The 11,349-nt window shown below is 39.5% G+C and overlaps 1 protein-coding gene across 1 annotated transcript; it reads right to left on the reverse strand.

Annotated features, from left to right (window-relative positions):
- Window positions 1-3,295: 3,295 nt before the first annotated feature.
- dlc (deltaC) lies at window positions 3,296-8,134 on the reverse strand. The gene is made up of 9 exons (XM_057350958.1): window positions 7,870-8,134; window positions 7,518-7,760; window positions 7,357-7,414; window positions 6,993-7,250; window positions 6,244-6,605; window positions 5,932-6,148; window positions 4,876-5,566; window positions 4,652-4,766; window positions 3,296-4,536 (listed from the first exon to the last, which is right to left on the reverse strand). Exons 1-9 carry the CDS (start codon window positions 7,921-7,923, stop codon window positions 4,531-4,533), a joined length of 2,004 nt encoding a protein of 667 aa, XP_057206941.1. The 5' UTR covers window positions 7,924-8,134; the 3' UTR covers window positions 3,296-4,530.
- Between the last annotated feature and the right edge of the window lie 3,215 nt (window positions 8,135-11,349).

Consider the following 11,349-nt stretch of genomic DNA (forward strand, 5'->3'; position numbering starts at 1 on the left):
AATGTTTACTTCTGGCTAGAAATATTTCTTAATCGACATGAAACTGTATCTTGAATACATTTATAGGGACAAATTCAATGCATATTTTTTCTTTTGATAACCCTATTACATGAATACTGTACATATACAGTACTATTCAAAAGCTTGGAAGCACTTACTCATTCTTTATTTAGAGTTTTCCACCAATTAGAATAATAGTAAACTCATCAAAACTATATAGGACAATTAAAGAGTTCATCTGTAGAAAACGTTTTAAACATATTTTTTATTGTGCATTCCAATTAATATCAATCGAACTGCAGCTGGGTTGTTTTGATTAAGTAATAAAAGCTAAAAAAAATACAGCTAACTAACACAATAAAACACAGTCAAAACATGAGAATATAATTAAAACATGATTTTTGAAAAAAAATTAAATTCTGTTTTTGCAAATAAACTTTTCAGTTGTAACTGTGTGAATTATGTAACTAAAAGTATCTAAAATAAATCAAAACTATGATCTTTTAGCGTCTTCAAAGTTGCGAACCTTTGACCAGAATTTGCAAAATCGCTCTCTTTGTTGGTTGTTTTTCTTCATTATTTGGTCGACAAAAATATTGAACAAATATTTTTTTGTTTTCTAATGAAAGAAATGAACATGTTGGCACAATTATACAACACGGTCCAACGAAATAGTAGAGTGTGTGACGTTTTTTGGACGGGCTGTGTATTTTTGTCTACAAATGTAATTTTACACATTTAAGCATACACCTTAAGATGAAACGATTTTTAAGATCATTAAACATTTTGGTCAAGCGTTTCCAAATTTTGACTGGTAATGTATAAACATACAACATATATTGGTTCTATCTTATCATTTAATATCACAAGTCAACAGTACCAGGGATAGCAGACAGAAATAAACCAAAAGAAGCCAAAGAACCTCTTTTTACAGAACAAGCCCTGTTTGGCCGTAGCATCTCCTTTGTGTTACATAGGTTATCACGAATACCAGCCATGTCTCTTGGCCCCTCCCAGCTCTGTGTATACAAATGCATCCTGTTTGCCACTGTAGCCAGTTCAAATCTGTTGGTTCAAACCTTTACACCAAAGTCAATAGGGTTACACAAATCTGTAAGAACATATCACTTCACTCCTGATGATAAGACTAGATTACAATTTCCATTGTACTTTTAGTTTATTTGTGCTAGCTTGTGTGAAGTTGGCTTTCTTGGAAATCAACAAGCACTATAGCCAGACTGACCAAGCACATGGCAGTTGGAAACTGAGCACATGCTCAGTGCCGCATCTGAAAAACAAACATTCCTTCTAAGTTCTTATACTGCAAGAATGCTGCAAGTTATTTAACATGTTTACTTATCAGCATCACAAATATAAATAGCATGGTGTGCGTTCACATGTTGATAGACAACCGGACCATACAAACATGAAAGAGAAAGCAAAACCAATTAGTAACAAAGTCAAACATTAACAATGACGTGAATGGGACCTTTATACGACCTATCTTTATATGAAATCAATTTGGCTTTCCCTTTCTTTCTCTTTCGGTTTGATGTCAGATGTTGGGGGAAATCAGTGTCATTCTTCTAACACAAACAATTGAAATATCCTGAACATATCTTGATCATATCCTGCAGCTAGCATCACTGTGACCTATTAGCTTAGCAGCAGGTGTTTGCCTATCTGAGCTACACAGGGTTCAGATTTTAAGACCAATGCAAATAGAAAGCGATACAGAAAGAATGACAGAGAGAATGAAGAGTATGGAAGCAGTGTCAACTTTCAGATAAAGACTTCTCCATTCTCTGATTTGAAAACGACCAGGCTTAACATTTATGTAAGCAAATTCACAGGAATAGGCTAAATCTATGCTAGCTTGAAACTAGCAATGCTAAGATTATTGATTTCCACATTCATAAAAAATGTGGAAATCAGCACTGAAGTATTTTACTCTACTTAAGTATGCTTGTCTACTTATATCAAATATTTTACTTCAATACATTCCTAAGCATAATATCACATTTTACTCCACTACATTTCTTTTTTCCCTTTAATACTTAAGTACATTGAAAAATCAACTACTTCTTTAAAGATGTAGTATTTACTATTTTATTCAAGTAAAATTTCTGAGTAAACATACTTAGTGTAAGAACATAGATTTTTAATGTACTTCAGTGTTAAAAATAAAAAAACGTGTTTATGAATGTAGTGGGGTGAAAAGTATGATGTCATCACTGTCCTTCCGAAAACGTGTATATCCAAATTCAGGAAATAACAAAAAACACTACTTTTTAAATGATTAAATACAGTGTTGTCAAAGTTGACAAGCATTTTTATACTTTTTATTGGTTGGATATTTGCAGAACCCAGTGACAAACATAAAGGGTGACTAATAATGATTTATGGCAAAAATCAAAATAAAAAAATATGGCGATACAAGGTTTCAAAAGGACAGCGACGATGTTATACTTTAGTATTATGTAGAGAAGTAAAATGTCTCCAAAGTTCAAATACTCTGATGAAGTACAGATACTTGAAAAATGTACTTGAGTAAAAATACTTCACTACTGCCCACCTCTGACTGTAGTTTTTTTTGGCTAAAGAATACGCTGAAATACAGGAAAGTGATCATATTTACTACCTTAGCTTGTAAATTTAAATGTTCACAAGCTAGACTCCTGTTCTAGAAACACATGATACTTCATTCACTGTAACCTCAGGATGGTTTTATTAGCGTGTGTAGAGAACTGTTGAAAGGTCTAGGTAATAAATACATGGTAAGAGTGAGCTGGGGACAGGTGTCAGACCACGCACAGCCCACATGTCAACGCTCCCCAGGGAAGAGAGAGAGAGAGCATGACAGAAGCCTCCCTCCCCCTTTTTCGAGCATAAGCTTCTCACTTTGAATAGAGGAGGAAGAGTGTGGGGGGTGAATGGCAGGTGATTCCTGTCTGAGGGCCAATAATAACTCTCCACAGTTTTCTCTGTACTCATCTATACTGTTCTGAGGATTTATGAAATAATTACTTTATATACATTAGCCAGGAGCATATTTAATAGCTTTTTGATATATTTTACACATAGGTCCATAAGGGGGTGGGGTGTCGTTGAGATGGATAAATGAAAACAAATGGTCTTCATAGCCACATAATACATCTTTTAAAAAGATCCTCCAATGGATTTGCATTTCTAATGGCTCTAATACGGCTTTAGTCTACATTGAAGCATCTTCACACAAATGTAGAACATCGACAGTTAAATAGAAAAGTAACAAGATGAGACAGAATCAATTATTTCAGGATTTATTTTAAGAAAAAAATATATTTTTGACTTTGTGAAAATAGGAACATACATAAACATATATACATTTCTCTTTCATAAATACAAATTATTTACAATCAAATTAAATAGTAGGAATATCTCATGGTTTTGTACAATATTGCATTGTTAAATTAAGAATGGCGGTATAAAATATAAAAGTATCCTCTATTTTGGTTTAAATGGTTGAAAAAATGAATAATAGTTGAGAAAGGAATGCCACGAACAAAAGCAGAACCTTTTTTTGAAAGGACCTCAGTGCAGAGGTTCACAAAACCAGGAAGTTTTGACAATGATGAGGCTTCAGTTTGAACCAACTGGCCCTTTTTCAAGCCTTGGGAATGTCGGAAATAACTTAGCAAGAGTGTTGACAGGATGAAAGTTGTACACAACAGCATCCATCATGTACTGCTGTTTAAACAATTTGTTCCCATGAAAAACATACTCCTATTAAGATTTGAAAAAGGCATATCAAATATTTCACATATGCAGTTTTGTAGTGTACCTTTTTCATTGAGCTAAAGGTGAGGCACTTAATAAAAATTAGGTTTGGTTACAGTGTGCATCAGTGATAGTCAAATCCAATGTAGGCACTAAAACTGTAAAAAAAACCAAATAAACGCAGCCATCAGCAGGTTCCGTTGTTCACATTATTCACAGTCGAAACGGCTTGTTTCGATAACTTTGATTGCCTTTCATCACTGATCCAATTGTTCATAAATATCATTTTGAAAAAAATACTCCACGGTCAAGAGTTTCAGATCCTTCAGTTGCACCTTCTTGATTGTGTTAGCAAGGCCTCTTGTGATATGAATAAAGATGAACGTCTGGATGCCTGTTTTCTTCCTTTTCAAGGTCTCGAGAAATAATCGAGGCGAATCCTCAATTCTCTTAGTTCTTCTAGAGAGTTCTCATTCATTATGTACATTTGAAATATATATATTTATATATATATATATATATAAAAGACTAAATAAAATAGTGCAAATTATGCAAGTTATTCCTCAAGTCTTCAAGTCTATTGCTTTGTCTTTGCAAAATCATTGTCCACGTCACAGGAAGTAGTCCTCTGTGTAGAGCAGCATGAATAAATAAATAATAAACGTAGATATATTATATACTCTCTTCACTTCTTCCTAGTGTCCTTTAAGATTGTAAACATTTTCGGGTCAGGTCCATCTGCGGTTGAGGTGCTCCAGATGAAGAATACTGTTAGACCTGTGGACAGCAAGAGAGGAAAACTGTTAAGTTATATTCTTCGAAACCAACACATTTGGAGCATGCTAACAATGGATAGGCTTTAAAAAAAGGATAGATGTGAGAAGATGCTTACCTCAGTTGCAAAGACACATTGCTCTATGTGTTCAGGAATGATGTAGACAGGATGATACAATCCCTCTTTTGAATAGTTCAAAGGTGGAACCAATAATGTTGATTCAGAATTTTTCCTGTAACAGAGGAAATACATAAACATGAGTTTTCCATATTCAATATCATCAGTCTAAAAAACACAACAGAGCGAAGCAAAGAAGACTAATAATGAAAAGAAGAACTTACAGGTCCAGCTTGTTGTTTGTGTGTTTCTCGTCGATGGTCAAATTGTAGTCCATCATCTTCTGTTTGTAATTTGATTTGTCACTTGCGTGAGTGTCCACGATGGTCGAGCTGAGAGCCACATCCTTGTTGGACACCTTATAGGGACCACCAGGAATGAATAAAGCCTCTTTCTCTTTAAGGCCTAAAGGTGTTAAAGAAGCACGGTTGTTGACCGTCTCCAAGTCGTTGCGCACGGTGGTTGAGGCGGCTTTCTGACCCTGCCGCATCTGCCTCAGGACCACGATGGCAGCACAGATCACCAGGGTGAGCGTGATGAGACCCAGAGTGGATGAAACAGCCAGGGCAGCAGGGAAAGGTGAGATGGCCACAGTTGTGGGCTTCTCTTTATACTCGCACCGGGTACCCATGAACCCTGGAGGACACTGGCAGACCGGCCCGGAGAAGTGGGTGTAGCAGGTCCCTCCGTTCTCGCAGGGCATGATGCTGCAGGCGTCGGCGCGGACGTTGCAGTTTTTGCCTTTGAAGCCGAGCGTGCACGTGCAGGTGTAGTCGTTGATGCCATCCACGCAGGTGCCGGCGTTCTGGCAGGGGTTGCGGGCACAGTCATCTATGTTTATTTCGCAACGAGGGCCTTTGAAGCCTGGGCGGCATCGGCATATCAGGGTGTGACCCAAATCGAGACAATGGCCACCTTCAAAAGGAAAAGAAAAGGGATTAAAATCCAACACGCAGTTACAAATCGTGTAAAAAGTACAGTTTTCTTTAGATTTGTGACAGATTTTGGTACATGACAGCTCTATCTTGCCTTTCATATCAGTCTGGGAGCCACACTGGCGTCTCTTCTAGCATGCTTGAGTAGTACGGCTTTCACGAAAGATAAAGTCACGCGCGGTGGATGCATATCAAAACAAAAAATGTGAAGCAACAGGACCCAGCAACTTCTAGAAAAGATATCGGCACGTCGCCTTAGGCAGAAGATGGTGACAGCGAGGAATGCCTGAGCCCTACACGGACTACACTACACAGATAAGGGTTTAGGAGTAGAAATATGCTTACCATTAGCACAGGGGTCACTGCTGCATCGGTCAATCTTCTTCTCACAGTTGGAGCCCATGTAACTGGGAGGGCAGAGACAGGAGTAGCCGCCGGTTTCCTTCTCCAGGCAGGTTCCTCCGTTGAAGCAGGGTTTATCAGAACAGGTCATCGCACTGATCTCACAGTTCTTCCCATAGAATCCTTGAGGGCACGTGCAGGAATAATCATTTACCAGATCCTAAGAGGAAGAATCCCAAAAAATTTGTTTGCACACTCCAGAGACAACAGCGATCATCATCACATTACAGATGAGAACATTTGATTGTTGCTTACATTACAACTGCCTCCGTTCTTGCATGGGTTGCTGTCACATTCGTTGGTCTCGATCTCACAGTTTGTTCCGCTGAAACCGGGCTTGCAGGTACAGGTGTAACTGCCCTGGCCAGTGTTGGTACAGGTAGCGTCATTCCTGCAGGGCTTGTGATTGGTGCAGAAATTCAGGTCCTGATTGCAGAACAGGCCACCCCATCCCTCCTTGCAAGTGCACTGCCAGGGCTGGCTACAGGTGCCGTGTAAGCACCCCGGGTATCTTTGGCACTCGTCGCAGAGGGGCCCTTGCCACCCGAGACGGCACTTGCACTCACCGGGGGCATCACAATAACCGTGCTCCTCACTGCAGCCAGGCGAGCAGATGGCTTGTTAAAAGGAGAGGGAGAGAAAGGGTAAATTAGAATGACTGTGCATCATAAAACCAGAACCCCCCCCCTCTTTTGGAGGCTCGGGCACATCAAGTATTTGTTAAGTACTAAACTAAGCAGCTGGGACGCGCACAAAAGAAACACATGCCGTCTTTTTTTCACGGAAGGCAGAGCATATTAGGTATCAACGCGTGCCCTTGTTAAACCATGCCTCTTGCTTCTATTGTCCCGGCGAACAAAAGCAGGCTATGCAAACTGAGATTCAAGTTAATAACGTAAACTTGAGTTTACAGCTTGCGTAAATATAGTTCTTTAATTCTTTTAGTAAATTAAGTTCAAACGTATAAACATGAATGTACACCATATGAAAAAAACAACACTTACGTTCTGCGCAATATTCGCCTTTCCACCCAAGCAGGCAAATTCTTTTGCCGGCGGCATCGCAGTTGAAGTGGCCGAACGGATCGTCCCGTGGACGGCAGAAATCCGAGCAGTCCTCGCCGTGGTAGAATTCATCGCACACTACGCGGTAAGAGAAGCGCATTTGGCTTTGCTCTCCAATGTGCACGTCCTGGGACCAGTCGTCCCCAATAGCGAGTCTTCTTTTGGTGGCCAGACGGCTGATCATGTTGTTCAGATTGTCTGAAATGAATTAAATCAAATGTTTTTAAAACGCTGCTTTATAGTTAAGAAGTAGACGCGTTTTATCTACTAAACAACACAGGTGGGAAACCAATACGAGACATACCTGTTGACTGTTCAGAGGACTCTGCGTTCCACGCTTCTATGATCAACGACACAGTTCCCTGTAATAACAGTTGTTGATTGAAACTCCGCAAACAAAAATATATCTGCAAATAAAAAACAAACTAGAATAAATAGTAAAAGTTTCACGTAGGGGATACTTACCGGCCACTTGAAATTAAAAGGAACTCTAATAGGCGCACTGTTGGAAATGGAGTTCTGGTCCGCGCTGAATATGTCCGTCAGTCCAGTGCCGTAAGTGCACGGCGGCTCCGGTGATATGTTGTCTTGCGAGTGCTTGAGGCAAACACGGAAAAAGATCTGGCAGTCTGTAGAGGGTTTACATACACCGCTTGTGGTTGTGAAAGAGTGCACTTTCAACTCAAACACACCACCAGATGATTCCGCCTATGGGAATAAAAACATAATGTGCTATCAGCACACTGTACGTTCAGTACAACACGAATATGACACAAAAGAAGCAGGCTACACGCAAATGCACACGCGAAATACTAACCAGATGCATTGATATTAAAAATAAAAAACACGTCGATAAAAACAAATTTGCCATTTTGTATCTTCTTGTCTGCTATTGTACTATAGCAGACTGCCAAAAAATATCCGATTTGAATGTGTGTAGTGGTGTCCGCAATTTACGAAAAAAAGTCGAATATATCAGCTGCGAAATCCACTTAATAAAAAAAATCGTAGATTCGTTTGTACTGGAACCTGAAAAGCAAAGAGAAAGAGATTTCCAGCTCCAGGGTATAAGGACTTTTGGACCCGTCACTTAAGTTTCGTGGAGTGTGTAAAGCGCAGAGACTTTATAAAGGACAGCCATTGGGGCGTGGTTTAGTATGCAAATTACGGTCATAAACGTGCCTTGGGGATTCTATTGATGTTCCCCCAAATGTCTTGATCTTTAGCTTGATGTACAGTAAAAGAGGTATTACATAATAACACAAACAACATAAACAGGCTATGGTTAACATATAAACAAGTGGGGATGTTGAATATCATTTTAGTCAACAGTTCAAGCCATTTGTTAAATATTAACAATTTTATTGCATCCTTTCTAAATGATCCAAGCAACATCGCAATAATAATGACCTTTCTTTACAGTCTGTCCCTATACTATGTGATGACCACCACAGTATAAATAAATGAAGAAATAATTGAGCAACTATCAAGCATGTCGTTTTTAGCTGTATATCTGAGGATGATCAAAAGTATTCGTATTTAGTAAATAGTAAATGTATTAGTGGTAAATGTACTGCACATTTACTCTCACAACAAAATAGTTTTTGTGTGTTTTCTTGGCTGTCGCGTGTCTCGAACTTTGTTTTCTTGTTCGTCACCGATCGCTGATAAGAGGGGGTGGGTGAGGGATTCGCACACCCCCTTTAATTCAGCCCTAAAATCTGCAATTGTTCTGACGCGTGTGAGTCGTTAAACCGGCAAGCGTCGGAGGGGTACTTTATTGTGCCCTGGAAAGATCCGGAGGGATCTTTTGTTATCTTGGGTTTGGATTGTGGGTCTTTGGTAAAGAGGGTGAAATGGTGGGGGTTTCACAGAAGAGCATTTAAGATTGCAGATAATTGCTTTCTGGAGTAAGAGTGTGTACGTGTGCTGGGAGTTGGGGGGGGTCTCCGCTACAGCTGTATGATAATCTCGGAAACTGCGCGCATTCTCCTCCTTTTAACACACGCCACCTCTGTATCATTAAAGCATATCCAAATGATGTTTAATGGAGTTCTTTGTTTTAATCACTGTTTATTTAAACTACTCTCGTTATGTTTGTTTAATGTTTGGGAAAAGCTTTTTAATGCTGTATTTCCACTACTTTTATACTGTATTCCACTAGATAAAATCCTTACGATACGCGTGGGCTTTTATGCAGTTCATTTATAGAGTGCACCACAATACACCTTGGTAAAGAATTGTAATGCTTTGAGGGCAAAAAGGGAATGAATCGTCCAACATTCTAATTTTATTAGCTGAACCGAAGGTTCTTTGGCCATACATTGTTTATGACATCACAGTGGTAAACAGAGACACGCGCGAACAATGCGCAACGCTCCAAACTGTTGCTCGTACTTCAGTGGTTTTCTATTGTGATTCTAATGAGAGCAGCGCGTGCCTCCGCTGGCCCCATCTTTACCCCAGGCACGCTTTGCCCAATGGCCGTCACCGTGTTAGGGGGGTTAAGAAGAATAGCTATTGTTAATTTACTGTCGGATAATTACCAGGGCAGTCTGGTTTCTTGGCTTCTGATCATCAGAATGACGAATACGTAAACAGGAGTTATCTTTGTAAACTATCTAGGTATGCGGAATTAGTCATTTGCTTTGTAAACTTTTGTTGGCTCTTCACAATCAGTGTTCGTATATTTATCAAGTCTGTTAACCCAAATATAGTTGATAAATTCACATAACGCATGGCCAAAATGTCACAAACTTTTCCCTTTTTTGACCTGGCCGGCTGGCCGTGTGCTCCGATTGATGTTCTCTATGGGGTACATGTTCAGCAAAATAGTTGTTGTGTGCCCATTATGTTCATTCCATAAAGAGAGTGATGAGGGGAAAGCGAAGAAAAGTCACAAAATCAATAGCCATCTGGCACAATCGAAGACGCGCATGGCGCATCTATGATGTTTCCCGATACAGGTTAATGATCGATCAAACTTACATGAAGGCCTTCTCCCCACCCGGAGACAAGTGTAATAAAGTCACCACTGTAATGGTTCCTGTTTTTTCCAGGGATACGAAGAAAGGCAATTTATGTTACTGGTTTCAATGGTCACTGGTTTTGCGCGCCAGTACTTAACACTTTCTCATCCACGTGTCTGACTTCCAAAAGGTGTAAGAGCCATCGCGTTTGTTGGGATAAAGCGCGTCTGAGTGTTAGTTAATTCTGGGGGGAGGATTGGCTTAATGACACATGGCGAAAGTTTTGGAGAGGTGTTAGTCAATGGCAGAAGGCGCAGCGCATGCCCTCTGTCAAGGTGTGAAGGTAGACGCCCGGTGCCTGGCGCAGACTGGTTCCCATGCTCCCAGCACGTGCATGATGTTCCTAGGTGTCACTTTATTCGTATGTCATTTGTTCACACCTTTGGGAAACAGGCTGTGGTTGGGGTCAGCCCTGGAATATGCGAATTCATTGTAGCTGTGTTCAAATAATGGAATCTATTTCAGTTTTTAGGTTATGCACTTTGAAAGCATTTTGTATCACGCTCTAACGTGGCGTGAATTTGCACACCCTTGCGAAATTTAAGAATAGTTTTATTTGTGGTCAAAATGGTAATAGGAATGGAAATCCATATGCCAAAAAGTGAACTACACTTTTACTATATTAAAACCACGCTTAACTTTCTTAAAGGCAGGCACATTTCATCCTACTCAGAGGTTAGCACGAGGACATTATGGCACGTGTCCGTCTGTCAAACGCGAAGGTGTGGAAATAACTAAATATTAACACCTCGCAATTTGGGTCTGAATTGCCTCTGAAGCGTCCTGCTGCAACGCAGGTCGGTGATCGGTCAAAAAGGTTATCGACATTCTGTGGGTGCGTGTTGAACGGGTTGGAGTGTTGACGTAACAATACAGAAAATTGATTCTAATTAGCTGTTTTATAATTCGAATCAATAAAATGCAAACATTTTCATTTATTGGATTTAAAGGCCTGGTGCAGATGGGAACCGGCCCCTTCAGCAAGAACGTTCCAAAGAAAACTTGTTTTGATTTTGAACAATAAAAAACCGAGTCATCTGTATTTGCAAATAAACTCTTCAAACAATAGTGAGAAACAATGGAGTAAATGGTCCTGGCAATTGTTAAAAGCAGGCATTGGCTGTAGCCTACTTAAATCTTTAATTTAAATTTTTGTGAAAATCAGCAAGTGAAACAATTAAAATAAATACTATTAAATAGTGACTGAGATCATGTTTATTATTAATTAGAAAGCTCTACATCTAAAATATTCTCATTTTTAACCATAG

Source organism: Triplophysa rosa, linkage group LG14 (genome assembly GCF_024868665.1).
Source record: "Triplophysa rosa linkage group LG14, Trosa_1v2, whole genome shotgun sequence".
Classification (NCBI taxonomy): domain Eukaryota; kingdom Metazoa; phylum Chordata; class Actinopteri; order Cypriniformes; family Nemacheilidae; genus Triplophysa; species Triplophysa rosa.